Source organism: Patagioenas fasciata, chromosome 11, assembly GCF_037038585.1.
Source record: "Patagioenas fasciata isolate bPatFas1 chromosome 11, bPatFas1.hap1, whole genome shotgun sequence".
Taxonomy (NCBI): Eukaryota; Metazoa; Chordata; class Aves; order Columbiformes; family Columbidae; genus Patagioenas; species Patagioenas fasciata.
Window position 1 is genome coordinate 19318715 of NC_092530.1, and position 15722 is coordinate 19334436.

At 39.9% G+C, this 15722-nt stretch overlaps 1 protein-coding gene across 3 annotated transcripts in view; it reads left to right on the forward strand.

Annotated features, from left to right (window-relative positions):
• The window catches only part of TEX11 (testis expressed 11), a 33608-nt gene extending 18241 nt beyond the window's left edge, over window positions 1-15367 (forward strand). For 2 of the 3 annotated variants that reach the window (XM_065846871.2, XM_065846872.2), the window contains 13 exons: window positions 447-571; window positions 1330-1415; window positions 2066-2119; window positions 2841-2881; window positions 4371-4457; window positions 5824-5894; window positions 6449-6565; window positions 7425-7497; window positions 8400-8549; window positions 9565-9673; window positions 10670-10790; window positions 11648-11812; window positions 12838-15365. In XM_065846871.2, the coding sequence (XP_065702943.1) occupies window positions 447-571; window positions 1330-1415; window positions 2066-2119; window positions 2841-2881; window positions 4371-4457; window positions 5824-5894; window positions 6449-6565; window positions 7425-7497; window positions 8400-8549; window positions 9565-9673; window positions 10670-10790; window positions 11648-11812; window positions 12838-12912 (1274 nt within the window). In that variant the 3' untranslated portion in view covers window positions 12913-15365. Of the gene's footprint in view, window positions 1-446; window positions 572-1329; window positions 1416-2065; window positions 2120-2840; window positions 2882-4370; window positions 4458-5823; window positions 5895-6448; window positions 6566-7424; window positions 7498-8399; window positions 8550-9564; window positions 9674-10669; window positions 10791-11647; window positions 11813-12837 lie in introns of all 3 variants that reach the window. The other variant, XM_065846870.2, reaches the window with a different exon arrangement.
• The last annotated feature ends 355 nt before the right edge of the window (window positions 15368-15722 follow it).

The window sequence follows — 15722 nt, forward strand, 5'->3', positions numbered from 1 at the left end:
ATGACAGCATAATTTGCTCACATAATATAGAGTGGGAACCACAGCACAGTGTGAACATAAAAGCAGCAGCACCCTTAGCATAAGCCAAGATGTGGGAGCTTGGAATCACGCCCAGACAATGTATTAGAGAAAGTCCTCTGTCTTTGGTGACAAACAGTTATTTAGCAGAACAAAATTAAGGATGTGAGATAGAGTTTCATTTGTATGGCATCCTTGTTTCCTTAGATTAGTAGCTTGGAAAGCCTTTTGGCACTTCTCTAGGAAGAAATGCATTATTGCAGAGAAGTGCTTGTATGGTCAGGTTTTCTTGTCTTGGTTTTTCATATTAAAAAATAAAATTATAGCCTTTCATAAATCGTTTTTAAAGCCTCATTAAAACAGTAGAACTTTCCACCTTCCAACTGCTTCTGTAAAATAAAAATAATTTTTCCCTATGTATATTTCAGCTGTGGAAGCAGTTATTGAAATGGGGAGGCTAGCAGAAAAGTCATCTCAACATGAAGACAAGCTGAGAGTGGATGAAAATACAGGCACTAACCTCCTGAGTTTAGCTGCCCAAATTGCTTTAGAGGTAGGAGCAGATAACGTTGTCTTTGCTTTATTGATATAAGTAGGACATCTGTAACCTCTGTGACCTGGCATACTTTTAATATTTCTATTTATTTCTTGCATTTCTAAGTATTTCATGCTTCCATGACCAAGGTCTCACTTGAATATGTTGTATAATGCAAAGTAGAAATCGATTTCACATGTAAAAAGATTGTATTTTTAAATATTTCTTCAGGAAAATAAAGGATTCGGAGTTATAAATGTTGGTATCTGGAAATGACATGATGTATTTCTGTAAAATTCCCCTTAGCAAAATGTTACATCTTTTTCTGCCTCTGGGATTTGATTTTCAATGTGCTAGGGGGAACCTCTGCCCAAAATACACATAAGTTAATGATGAGAGACTGAAAAGTCACTTGTCCCTCCTGTTTGCCTCTTGGTGACGTGAGTGATGTCTGAACTGACTGATTACATTGGTATAATTAAAAGAGGCTTTTGGTTGCCTTTTAGGGCTTTGTTCATAGCACCGTAAGGGACGAAAACCTCAGCAACCTGTGCTGATGCTGTTCCTGCCATAGGCTCTCTGTGCCTGGAATCATATGATTGATCTCTCCTTGTGATTTTTTGTTGACTCTGAGGCTCTTCTGTGCAGAGTTCTTTGTTCTTTTTCCTTTTCCACGGACTTTCAGAATATGCTGTTGCGCTTTTTTTTTTTTTTTTTCTAGTTTGGTGGTAACTGAGGTAGTGCAGTTTATACAGAACCTTCTAATTTCTTTTCAGAATGAACAAGAAGTTGTGGCTATCAAAGCTTTGGAGTATTTGTCTGAACATTTACAAGACTGCCGACAATTATTTGCAGCTTTAAAGTGAGAATTCACTATATTTACAAGGAAAGATAAATTTTTCTGGTTTCTTTTTAAAAAATAATTTGTTATATTGTGGAAGGTGGAAAATAGAGTAGATGAAAGATTAGTTAGCAGTCTTTTTGGTGCTGCAGATGTATCTCAAGCCTGAACTCTTAATATCCACAGATATTCCAAATCTCTCCCAAACAAATAGTATTAGTTGCTTTGAATTTTATTACTACATTGCCATTTAAGCAGATGACCAACAGTGACTCCAATGAGATTGCAACAATATGTTTGGTGAAAATACCAGTTCATTTGTATCCTCTGATGAAGTGGTATCTTCTTATTGAAGTATGCCATCATGTATAGAAAAACAAATATTTTAAGACAGGTATATTTATTTCAATATTTGCTTAAAGCCTTTGTTAAAGTACATTTATTTACTTCCTATCATATTACATGATTTAACAAAGTAACATACAAAATAAGTCAGTAGGGTGGGAAATAGTGTAATCTTATTCTCATTTTGACATTTTGAATTATTCTGTGAGTTCCACAGGCTGATAGCACAAGGGAGAAAAGTGGGGCCCGTTCTGGAAAATTAGTCTAAAGTGTACTGTTGGAAAAAAATATCTTGTTTCTTCATTGCTTGTTTTTCTCATATTTAGATGTTTAGTTCGTCTTACGTTGTCAAAGGTCATGGCAGAACATGAAGAAGCAAGGTGGGTCCATTTGCAAAACCATTTTCTTAAGGTGGATATGTTGTAGAAATAATGTAATGTTTTTTTGGTGGGCTTATTTTCTTGCAGAGTAATCAAGACATTAGTTTTTCTGCTAGTAAAAAGTCCACCCAGATGACTTCCCAACTTGACTTAATGACATCACGTATTAACATCTTTTCTACTTGAATAACCTTTCCTTTAAATATTTGCTCCTTGCCTTCCTCTCTTATTAATGCGCCAGACTGTCAGAAATCTTTGATGGGCAATGTGAGCTGAGCAACCTCTTTGACACTAGAAGGTGGTATCTATCAGAAGTTCTGAGTGAGAACTTCAGAGTGGGACATCCCTTGCTGAAGACCAGCCACTTGCATACGGTGTGTTGGCTTAGAAGTAGGAGAACTGTACTGCTGGATTTTCACCATCAAGAAAGCAGCGTAGTGTCGGTGGGGTTTGAAGTTTAACACAGAGCTCCAGCAACTGAGAAGATCTCCCACTGCACTCTGCAGAGACCTTCACGACTGCAGATCAGTAAAACTTTTTGCAGGCCTTTAGTACTGCTTCTGCATCTTCAAACACTAGAAGATTCTAATACCAGAGGTGTTTGTCAGGGGAAGAATGATTATATCCATAATTATGGAGATGTTGCATTCCAACATAAATAATGTCTTCTCTTGTAAAAAAGTTAACCAAACATTTTCTAAGACTTTTTCCTCTGTTCTAGAGATGACGATATCAAGTCAATGCTGGCTTACTTGACCTTGGGTATGCTTTTATTTACATTTTCTGTAATTCTTCCATCTGTGAACATCTTATAATATGATTAGGTCCTTACAAACCAAAAGTTTAGACTCCTTATTTCAGTCTAGGTTCCCAACTTCCCACTAAAGTCAATGAAAATTAAAACTGGAGTTTCAACAGGGTTGTGAAGTCAGATCTCAGTGCTACAGGGTTTTGCTATGGAGAGCTTGCAGTCTATCGTTGGAAAAACTGTTTGTAGTAAAGCCCATACTTGGGAGGTTCTCTCAGACAAAGGGGCAGTTTCTTCTAGGCAGTTTTCCTTTAATCCTTCATAAGGCCATGCATGCACACAACAGATACTTGGATACAAGCCACAGCCTGGGTGGCTTCAAGTGACAGTTTCCTACTCCGACTCCATTGGCAGGAACAAAGTTAGTATCTTTAGTAGCAGGGCTGCCACAAAAGGAAGAAGTTTGGTTTTATAAAGTGAATTAACAGCATAACTTTCTACTGGCATTAATTATATGCCAATAGTGGTCTCTTCTGTTCTAGCTGCTTAAAAAGGAGCATTTTTTAAATTAATGCCCTTTTTTTTTTTTGCCCCAGAAGGCTTAGAAAACTGCAAGGAGTAATAGCAAATTGCTGAAAGATGGGAGAGGCTTGTTAGAATTGGTTCCCACTTTTAAGTTGTGCTGCCCTTTGAAAAAGAACTGTCTTGTTTGCATTGGGAAAGGTGCAGGAATTTTACAAAGCACTTTTCTTCATCAGAATAAATACTTATGTTCACTGAATCTTTTTTACCACTCTCTTCCTGTCTTGGACAATAAGTTAATGAGATTGTAGGACTTTTTCTACACTAGCCATTCTTACTGCAGCTAGGAGAAGAGAATGAAGACTAGAATTAAATTAATTAAAGGTTCTTTTGTTAAGGAAGTTGTTTCTCTTTTTTTCCCCCTAGGTTTTTTCAGTAAGCTAAGACAGTCTATTCCCTAACACCTTGAAGAAAGGCCTCAAACCTGTTATTAAGTTTGAAACCCCTCAGCTTTTTGTGAAATTAAGTAAAACTCCACTGTATTAGATTTAAGTGTCTAGTTAGACTTAAGTGTTCGGTGTTAACGCTGGACCAGGCTGCCCAGGGAGGTTGTGGAGTCTCCTTCTCTGGAGACATTCAAAGCCCGACTGGACACCTTCCTGTGTAACCTCATCTGGGTGTTCCCGCTCCGGTGGGGGGATTGCACTGGATGTGATTCTGTGATTCTGTAACTTTGAAGAGGATATTTTTGATGGCAGTCCTGTGTATATTATCTAAAATGTTGTTTGAGGCACTTTTTGATGTTTTTTATAAGCCTCTCCGGTCAAGCATATTAGATTTAGGTTGCAAGAATAGCTCTTCATCAGGAATTACATTGGAGTGTTGGAAACCTCTGTTCTGTAGTGTAATTGTTAGACCTGGAAATGTTTTTATGGTGCTCAGTGTGTGTTACTTACATATTGACCAACACATTTTCTGCAGCTCACAAGAGACTTGCTGAGTCTTTCACAGAAGAGAAATTTACAGCAGACATGAGGATCCTGGAAGCTCACTGGTTTAGAAAAGTTGGTAGGTTGCACTCTCAAAATCTAAACCAAATTGCCTCTGCCTCCACTTAGCCAGACCTTAAGGAAGAAAGAAGTGTTTAAAGATGTAATAGATTTGTAAGACTTGTCACCTTTGGCAGTTGCTGCCTTAACTAGTCTTAAAGTTCTTCCACTGTGTTTTCTGTTTTCTGAAACTCTCTGATATGGCTCATATTTTAAGTCAGTTATCAAGACAAATACTCACACAAGGTCTGTTGACTGATGGGATAGCTGATACATTATTCCCTTCACCACAGGAATTTTATGTGTCCATGAGACAACTCTTCAGAGTTCACCATTTTTCTCTTAGTTAGACCTTCACTACCAAGACTCTGTTACAGAAGCAAAATTTAAGATCAGGCAAACAGAAAGAATAATGGTTTTCTTCAATGCCTGAAAAAAAAAACCCACTAAGAGCAATAAAAAAACTTAACATGCATACTCCAAACTGGCAGTACTTATGTAGGCCAAATAAAAATTAGGAAGTTCAGATGAGTGTACTGGTATGAGTGGTGCCGGATAAGCTTACATCTGCCACCCAGAGAGACTGGATTAGTCCCTTAAATCAGCCGTCCTGGAGGTCGCCTTGAGCTGCAGTATATGAAATCTGAACAGCAAACAGTAGCAGGGACAAAGTGTTTCCCAGTGGGAAGTGCAACTCCTGTGGTGCTGTCCTGAGCACTCTCCGCAGCGTGTCTCTGAATCCCTGTTTGGTGATCGTTGTTACACCATTTTGGTAAAGGAGTCAGTGCGTTTCCTGTCTACAAATAAAAGTGTAAGGGTAACAGGTTGAAGCAGTTTTTCAGATTCTTGGTTCTGCCAGAGCATGCAGGAGAGAAAATAGTTGAAATCAGTAACAAGACATTTGTTGTGATGAGCTTTTGCACACATCCTCACAGTGTAGCCATGCTCCAGTGAAGAGTATCAAAGAGGAGACAAGAGCAACAGAGGTCAAATATAGTAACAGGACTGGAATGGAATCTGTGGTGATCATGACCTTTCCAAGGCAGCATTTTCACTCACAGAATAAACAGTTCAGAGACTACAAAAACATGTCCTAGGGAATAAATTAAGATGAAAGTAAGCTAAGGGTAAGGTGTGTGGTAGAATGGATACTTGGTTATGGTGAAATTATTAGGACAAAATTTGAAAGCATGAGTAAGCTATTTTCACAAATCACTAATAATGATGTTTCTTGCTGTTGTTAAATGAGCTGTTGATGATATTTTGATTAAGAAATGTAATTGTAGAATGTGAACTGCCTGTTACTAGAGATCAGAGTTGAGTATCTGTAATGTCAAAGATTTTTATTCTATTCTATTCTTCATTTTTTTTTATGTCTTTGTTAGCTTGGAACTTAGCTGTACAGTTCAGAGGCTGCCCTGAAAAGATGAGGGATTTTTTTCTGCTGTCTTTCAAGGTATGTACTCTTGCTAACAGTGATTCTGATGGAGGAATATTGTCATCTGTCTAGTTCTGTTGGAAGTTACATGGGTGCATCAGGCATCTCCTTGGAAACGTGCTTGTATGCTCTGAAGATGGAGCACTTTTGTCAGAAGGAAATTGACTTGTAATACAACATGTAAACATTATTGTCATACTTTACACTCTACTGCTTGAAATGGCATAAAAACCTTAGACCTCAATGAGAACTTTCTAAGATAAATGGATTCTGATGTTTGGAAACTGTATCATTAGTATAAACATAAATAAAACCAACCAGTCCTGATCTCCGTACAGGACTTCTACCAACACTGTCAGTTTTGTGTGTGTTTGTAGAGGGGGGTCTCCAACACGGCTTTACACTTAAATAATCTCCTTGTGTAATTGTACAAGTAAAATTGCAATATGAATATGCACTATTCATGACTGATTACTAAAAGTGTCATAGAGGAGACTCAGCAATTGTCTGTTCATCAGCAAATTCCTTGATAAGGGCAGGATTCTCAAAACTTTTCCTATTTTTGGTGACAGTTTTCCCAGTTTTGTCCTTCGGACAAAGCTGTTCTAATAGCTCAGAAGACGTGCCTGTTAATGGCAGCTGCAGTTGATCTGGAAAGGGGGAGACAACAAGTAACACCTTCCGAACAGGTAGGGCGTTATGCTGTGTTTTTTTCTTTTGATCTTTGCAGTCTTAGTTTTTACACTCAGAACAGGTAAGCATTGAGAAGGTAAGCATGGGAACCTTTCATAGTTAATTAGAATCAGTGCACCTAGTGCTTTCCAGACAATTGTAAATGGTAGATTTCTGTAAATTAGTTCTGTTGACTTCAGTGGATTTGAACAGTTTTAGATCAGCAAAGGGTCATGGCAGTACCTTCTCTTAGAGCAATTTCAGTCTGCCTTGTGTATTATGTGAGGAGTCTGCTGCTAAACATTGGTTGGTAATTACTGTATTTTTAGGATTATGTCATTCCTGAAAGTAGTTACCAGTATCGTTGTGATAAAGCTCACTTTTTTCTTCACTTTTTATGCATGCATTCTTTTTTTGGGGGTGTTGTACTTACTGTGGTAAGAAGATTAAAGGAAATGTACAGTGGCTATGAAGGAAGTATGGAAGTCTGCTGTACACTGATTGTTGTAGAAACTTACTTTTGGGGACAGCAATGCACAGTAATTTGTGTTGTGGGATTTAGTGGTTTGTCAGACTCAATAGCACTATTTTATGCTTGGGAGCTAAACCGAATGATGTCCCATAGGAACCCATATGGTTTTTTCTGGACCAATGGAATGTTCAGCGTGAAGAGGCTTTGTTTGAGATGTGGAGGTCTTTGAAAAAGAGAGAGGGAAAAAAAAAACCAAAAAACTAACTGGTGTATGTGATTTACTAGTTAGGGTAGTTCTTAATTTGTTTTAGAGTTCAGTATAAAGATCCTGTTAGTTGTGACATGTATATTGCTTTCACTTTTAAAACTATGATAAAAATAACTTCTTAAATTTTGTAAAATAGGCAGAGCTTTTGACTCAAGCCCTTCAACATCTACAGGCATGCAAGGACATATGGAAAGTTCTGAAATTAACAGGTAAGCTGCAAAGTCTGTCTGTTTGGCACTTGTAACTCTAAGACTTAGTCACTGTTTTCATGAAAAATACAGGGCATATGGAATTGCTGTCTCAGCTGAAGAGTGTTGAAGCGGATATATGGCAATATGATAAAAGAATTTGCAAAGCCAACTACTGTTTTTGTATGTCATTGCAGGCTTTTTTATTGTATAGGTGCTGTGAAGCGTGGAACAATCTTTCAGAGTGAAGTTCAGTTGACTGTACTGTCTTAAATGTTAAGAAACTCCAAACCCATTCACTCTAGAATGGAGTTGCTCTAGCGCTGTATTAATTTTTACTAGTCTCTTCCCATATAGGGCATTTCAGAATTGAGAAAGTCCCACTACCGTGCTTTGAAGTGCCCAAACCCATCTTCTGTTCCCTGACTATTCTATGACAATTTAGATCAAATATTACTAGAGACTGGCATGCTTTCAGCTGGCAGCTGAGATGCTGAGTGACTGTTAGCCTAGAGGGTGCATACTGCACATTTTTGGTAGTATATTGGTAGAAAAATTCTGTTAGGCATTCCTTGTCTGTCGTGCAATCTGGTTTCATTTCAGTTATAGGTTTGTACCTGCCTGTGGAAATGGCTTCCCTAGTAGCTGTTACCTTGCTGAGGAGGGTTGCCTGAATTTGGCTAATTACAGATAGTCCAGATTTTTGGGGGGGGAGTGCAGAGGCATGGTGGTTGGTGGGATTGTGCTTGAGGCGTCTGAGGTTTCTGTCCAAGACTGCTTCAGAGTTCAGCTTTCTCTGCTGTTAAACCTGAGCACCTTACTGGTTTTTGTGTGTGTTGGAAGCAAAATATATACCTTATGGTACACTACGTGGCTTTAAAACAATGAATTATTACATACAGGCAATTCTGTCTCTTCTGTAGGAGATTTTGCTAAAGACCCAACAGACACATTGTTGCTGCTTTATGAATTTGAAGCAAGATCCAAACTGAATGATCCAACGCTCCACAACCTTATGGAGTCAGTATGGGAGCAACCACAAATAGAGGTCAAGACGCTAGAAATCATTGCAGGTAAGGACTACGTTTGTACTTTTGTAGTTCTTCAAGCCATGAAAACTAGCTTTTGTTGCTCTTTCCTGTTCATTTGAGGTGACCAGGGTCGTCATGTATTGTGCAGCATACCCATATATATTTAATCCTGAAGCAAAGATGCTTAGGATCTCAGCAACATTAGGAGATCTGTGTTTTGAAATACTGTATTATGTGAATGATGAACCAGAAATTAGCAACATCCTTCCATTTCTGGACCCTGAGACATTTGTATAGGTTGTGAGTCTGGAAAAGTTTATTCAGATAAACTTTTACAAGCTCCAGATTGGCAAAGGCCAGATAATGTGCCTAGCTGATTCACGTTCCAATACAGAAGTTTTAGGATGTGGGCTTCAGATAGATATGCAGCTTCAACTTAGCATAGTTAATTTGTAAACAGTACTTCTCTATACTGTACTGTACTTTCCGCACAAAGTTTTAGTCATGCCTTCTTTAGTCATGCCATGCAGCATCCAAGGAAGATGAGTAAAATTTAGAACTACCATGGCAGATCTTTGGAGACATTCTGTAGGATTGAATAAACACCTGCTTACCTCACTTGTGTTGAGGGAGTACACACCTGGGCTTGGAAACACCACACTGACATCCTGCTCCTGTCTAATTTTTCCATCCAGATTTTCATGTTCAAGGAGACAAACAAAACAATACTCTTTACTTTAGAGGGCGTGTGCGCACCCCCCCCCACCCCAATTTTGGGTTACTGTACCAGAAGTACAGCAGTAAAAAGCAGTGCGAATACTTGTAAATTATGAAATCTACTGTGCTTCTGATTTGTAGTCCTCATTGATGATGTGCACAGTAAGAAAGTAGTGGAGAAGCACTAGGTTGTGACTGGCCCAGGCATTAAGCAAATCTCTTTTCAGTTGTTCATCACAAGGGCTCTGTCAACATTCTGCAGTTTATTTTAGTGACCAGTGGGATTAAAGTCTGGCTCCAGTAATTTCTTTTTTCTTCTCTATTTTCTTTTGCTTTTAAGCATTAGCAATGGAATCTCCGGCTCGGTATCCTGTACTGTGTAAGAAGGCTCTCAAGAGTGCACTAAACCTCCACAGAAAGCAGACTGTCATTGATGCTGTGAAATTTAGGTTAGTGTTATCACATAACTTTGCCAGGAGCCTGTGGCTGGAAATGCTGACAGGGAATAAAGCCTGCAATCTGGAACAAGTGGATTTTAGCTTATGTACAAGGTTCTGCTTGCTGGCCAGCCAATGTACATCTCAAGTATGACTGCCTAATAGAGGTGTTAAATGCAATTTGTATACTTGGTGTATTTTCTGAAACAGTTGTATTTCCAATAAATGTATCTATTGAGGAAGGGAAATGAACATTTGATCCAGAAGAGGTCTATGGCTGTTCCTTGGGAGGGAGATGTTCATTTCAGATGCTACCCTGCAATAATGAACTAGCTATCTCAAAGTCAATGAAGTCAAGGTAAATGAAAGACTGAGAAGAAAGCCATGAGTTATAAGTTAGTGATATGATGCCATAGTACATACATGATTTGTTTTGCTGTATAACTGTCTTTCTAACAGCTGTACCTTACGGAATTTGGAAAAACAACCTGGTGTGTGTCCTTCTCTCTCGCTTGTATCCCGTAAAGGATTTTTATTGCTTTTCCAAGTTCCTCGCAGTAACCAATGGGCAAAGGCAGTTATTAATATTGCCTTTCTCACTTCACACTGGGAAAGACAGCTGTGGTTTTGGAAACCATGTGTTTGTTGCTGATTTTCTGAGGATACCAACTACTTAGTTCTTGTTGATGAAGTTAGGAAAGGCACTGTTTCCTTGCTGTCATGTGTAGCACCCTAGAAAATATTGTGTCTTTCCTTCTGTGTTACTCTAGAGCCCAGCAGTGAAAATAATGAAGTGCTTGCTGCTCTTGGCTCTCTTTTTACATTGTTCGTATGAGTGAGATCTGAAACTAGGAAAATGTATGTTTCTGCTATGTGTAGTAAGCACCAAGGTAGACATGTCTATCTGACGATCACTGAGATATCAGTTAGTGTTCTGCTGATACTAAAAAGTAGCTGTTTGTGCACATGGCAGTTAATGCTTCCCTTCTGCTCTGTTTCAATTCTCAGCAAATGCTTACATAGTTTGATTAATCTTTCTTTGCCGACCGGATTAACAGACTTGGATGCCTGTGTACTGCAGGAGGTGTGGGACTACTTCGAAGATGCTCTGAGTGTAGTCAGCAGCACAGTAAGTTGAACAGGAAAATGAGAAATTGGGAGATAATCCTGAGCACATTTTAAAAAAAGTCTCATCAGACTGAGAATAATTAGTAGAACGAACATTATATAGTGTTACATGTGGAGCAGTTAAGACTTCCTCAGTAAAAGATGCACTGATGTTACCTCAAAAGAAATGCCTCTTGGATATTTAGAACTGAATTATGAATTTCCCTGGATTTTGTAAGGGCTTTTTTAGAGACATTTAAGGCCAAATTTTCAGTGTCTATTTAGAAGCACAGCAAATAAATAATGACTTGTCTTTCTTTTCCCCAGTTGAATCAGTTCCCCACCAGCTTCAGGGTATTGTTGGTACTCTGGCTTCTGTTCTGCAGTTACAAGGGCAGCTTTCACTGTGGGAAGCTGTTGCCACAGTGCACAGGGACGTTCTGAAGACAAAAGAACTGCTGCTTATAACCTGTAGTGAGCAACTCTGTCCTGCTATTCAGTACTGTTTGGATAAACTGGGAAGTACCGTGGCAGCAAGTTCAGCCTGTCTGCAGAGGGGCTGTTGGAAAGCTTGCTTCCATTCTAGCATCATTCCCAGTCCCACAGAATTGTGTTTTCTGACCTAACAATAGGTAATTGCATCATTACCCATGTTGGAAACAAGCTGTTTGGCAGTAGTATGGATTAACTGTGCAGCACAGCATGGCCCTGAAGGAATTGTCCTTTGCTTAGGAGAAAACAAACACATACAAACAAAACCCCACAAAAAACAACTGTTTTCTCACTCTACCACTAAACTCTAATGCACTCTTTACTTGTCAGGTTTAAAGTGAAGAGTGTATTTTCTGATGAGCTGCTAATTCTTGTTTGCTGTTCCAGGATGCTTACCCAGAGATGGAGATCCTTTGGTTGATGACAAGAGCCTGGAATACAGGAATATTTCAGTATACTGTTGGTAAATATAAGGAGGCTGAGCAGTGGTGTGGATTAGGAATGCGTTTCCTCAATCACTTAGGATCTCTGAAGAAAAGCTATGAAGGCCATGTAAGTGTAAGCAGGTGGATTTGAGGATGTGGGATTGGATGTCTGGCCTGAATTCAAGGTATGGATGTGGGTGAAGAAACCACTACAGATGATCAGAGTTTCAGGAGAAGGACAGTACCTAAATATTTTTGGGGAGCTTGATGCTAAAAGACTTTTTCAAAGTGAGGCCAGGAAAATTTTAACGGTCAGTAGAAAGAGTAATGTGGTGTCCTTTTACTGGAGGGATCATGTAAATGGCTGACTGGAAATAAATTTCTGACAACTTGTGGCCGTGGGAGAACCCTTGTACCTGGCCTGCTTTCACTAAAATCAAGGTGCTGTACCAGTTCACTTAAATCAGCTGTTGTATGAATACTTTCAAGCTTGGTTTCTAGTATAAGCTAATGTCTTATAAATGGGGTTTAAGCTGATGTGAATGCAATCATGAAAGCTCATCTTTTCAGGTGTATCTTAGCCACTTCCTGCGAGGGAGAGATTTCAGGGCTAGTAGTACCTCTGTAGAAGGCAAGGGCACTTTCTTACTATGTCACAACTAAGCTTCTCTCTACAGTTTCTGGCTGGTGTTGCTACCTTGATTGCAGCGCAGAGCAGCCTGGCTGGTGTGTGCTGTCCTCATTCTCCTGTGCACAAGCCAGGCAATTAAGGGCTGGTTGCAATTCTTATACCATTTTAAATACATCAGTTAAGACAATAAGAACTGAGATCACTCCCTTCCATCCTCAGCTCTTCTCTGACTCCATGAATAGATTTATTCACTGATATAAGGCTCAGCTATAAACTATGCTTCATGTCAGTATAAATAAAATAATCTCTGGTTACACTGATTTAACTATGTTTTTCTTACACCACTGCATTTAAATCTGTGCTAAAATCTTTACGTCAGTGTGCATTTTTAGGTTTGAAAGTTGGTGATAGTCTCCCACTTGTTGCCTTGCTTCTGTTCCCTGTCACTTTGTTGTTTTATCTAGTTGAATGATACGACTTTATCTGTCCTTGTTGACAACTGTGGTGTTTATATTCTCCAGATGATTGGTCTGTACAGTGAGGTTCTGGACAAACTGGACAGTGTAAAAGGCTTTCTTCTAAATGGAGAAGAATAGTGACAGCCCCAACTACAAAAGAGGAAGAACAGCAGTCTCTCTTGGAAACGTTCTGCTGAAGGAAAGAGGCCGTGAGCTCTGTGAAGGGTCATGGGAGCAGTGGAAAAGAAACCAGGATATCCTTCTTTTTGGGAGTTATGTACTTTTTAGGAAGTGTTTATGGAATAAATGCAGGTTTTTTCCTCTAGGGAGTAATTTCCTTCTTTGGAGCTGTATAACAGATAGAAATAAACTTTTTCATGAGATGTGTCTGCTGTTGTGTAACAGGCTGCTTTAAATACCTGATTTTAGTAGTAAGTGGCAATGAGAACCATAAAAGTATTCCAAGACCACTTGTCTCCTCTGGATGTCAGAGCTGACTTGCTGCAGAAATATTTATCAGATTGTTTAGTTTTCAGTCTGTTTTAATATGGACAAGAATTGAGAGCTGTTTGCCAGTTTTACAATTTAGTTAGAATAAAAAAGAGCAGGTACTATTGAGCTCATAGAAAAAGCTAAAGCTTTGGCTAGGTAGTGCTGTTCATAGACTGCTTTGATGGATGTGCTTCTGTTAGAACTAACTGAGCTTTGGTCCATGCAGGTGCTCAGCGAGTAGGCCTAACCGAAGTTAATCCTGTTGTGCGAGGCTCTCAGTGAGAACTCAGCACCAAACCCCAAAATAATGGTTTGGCTGGAGACTGGGCTGATAAGCAGCTGAAACTACATTAACACAGCAGAAAATCTGGCTATAAATCAACCGCTTCACCCCATAAATATCTGCAGCTATCAGGGTCTGTTGTGCTTTTGTTTTTAAAATTTAAAAATAAATTATACTTAGAACCAGATTATTAATGCTTATTCAGACAGATGGTAAGGCCACTAGCAGCAGGATGGTGGCTACCGAAAAGAAAAAATTGCATTAGCTGTAGTCCATTCTGAAATCCTGACATGCTCTGGAAGAAGAGCTTAGTACTGTGTTTCGCGCAGTGGTCAGTGCCAAGAAGTAATTTAAAAAGCTGCATTGCAGTGTCTATCCATGTTCCATGTCTGTCTTCCTAGTCGGAGTAAACCTAAATATTAGTGATTTCTGCTTTTTGTGTGCACCAGGCTCCACTTTGTGTCCTCTGGCTGAAGCCAGAAGCCAGCCTTTGGCACAGCTGCCACCTCCGCGTGTCTGTTGTGCAGCTGGATCCAGGGTCATTTCCCAGAGTCAGGTATGTGCAGACATGTCAGCGCAGCATTTACAGCGACACTGAGCAGGAACGTCTTGCACTAGATGCTTTGCAGAACTGCAGGGGTTAGTATCAGCGTCTGGGTTGGTACCAGTGAGATTGGGACTCTCTAGAAGTGTGAATTACACTGAAGGTGGCAACCGGGGAAGTATTAGGAAGTCTGATGCCGGTGATAGCAAGGTACCAGCTGCTGGAGCTGAGACTGGTGCTGCCAGAGACTTTGTTGTGAAACGTCTTGTTGCTCTTCGGGCTCAGCTGCACAGAGCTATGTATTGGTAGGAACAGGAACCTTTGTGGAGATAGTCACGCAGGATGCAAAGATGAAAGCAAAAAATAATTACGTTCAACTGGAGGTTATGTATGTGTTCTTATTCCAGAGGTTTACCACAGGGCCTTAATTCTTCAGGCTGAGGCAGTATGAGCAGCGGAAGCTGCTTCCCCTGACCTTCAGTGGCATTCCAGTCAGGGTGCCCCAGCAAATCACGCTGCTTGACTGATGCAGATGGCTCCTGCGAGACACACACAGGAGGATGGATCTGTTGAGAAATAAATTCTGCACCTAGCACGCTCAGTTCATCAGGTCTGATTTGGATCTCTGTGAGCTGCTGCTTTCAGAGTTGTAATGCACCCTGTGCTGCCTGTTGAACTACGAGGCACCTCTGAACCCACAAAAAGCCAGGTCACATATGCCACAGGAAAGCCTTTTGGAGTCACGGTTCAGGTGATGTGTGTTCCATCACATTAATGCAGGGACTGTAAATGATGCCATAAGAATCAAAGGTGCCCATTGTCACCGTAGTATCTCTTTGGTGCCTGCAGGGCCAGCTTTAATTATTGTTCTCAGGTCTGACTTGCACAAACACGTAAGCAGGCAAAGGTGTCACACTGTACTAGATGAGAAGGTCACGTTTTCCCAGGAAGTATAGCAGGTAATTACATACAGCCATAGAAGGCAGCAACCATTAAATGTGTTTCTTGCTACAGCCAGAATTGTTTGAATATTTTCCTTGGAGATGCTCAGATTTATTTCTTCTATGCTTTACTAAGGAGTCCAGATCAGATCAGTTACAGACTCTGCTGATAGTACTTCTCACCTCTTCTCTGCATGTTTTTGCATTGTACATTTTATTCTAGGATTAATATTTGCCATAGGTTTTAAGTAGGCCAAGAATTCCTCTCCTAGTTGAATCAGACCTTAATTAGCTGGATTTCCAGTGACCATTCCCAAGAGGTAGTTTGTGTGCAGTCACTCTGCAGGTCTTTGTGCACTGAGTTTGCTTTTGTAAATACAGGCTGGGCCACTGGTTATTTTACTAAGCTACATGTTGCTCTATAGTTCTGGAGCCCAGCTAGGATGACTGTGGGATATCAACATTTTTTAAGAAAGCAGCAGCTGACCAAGAAAAATCAGCAATACAGCTCATTCCTCCCCCACTCATTTTTTTATTGAGCAGTGGTTTGTTTCAGCATGGACAGCCTGGGTGCTCACCCCGAGATGATACTAACAGATCGCTCCAGAGGGTGGCATTGCAGCTGTAGCTTCCGATTTACACATTGTTGTGGAAGTTACAGGGTGTGCTGGACACTTGCTCTGTAACT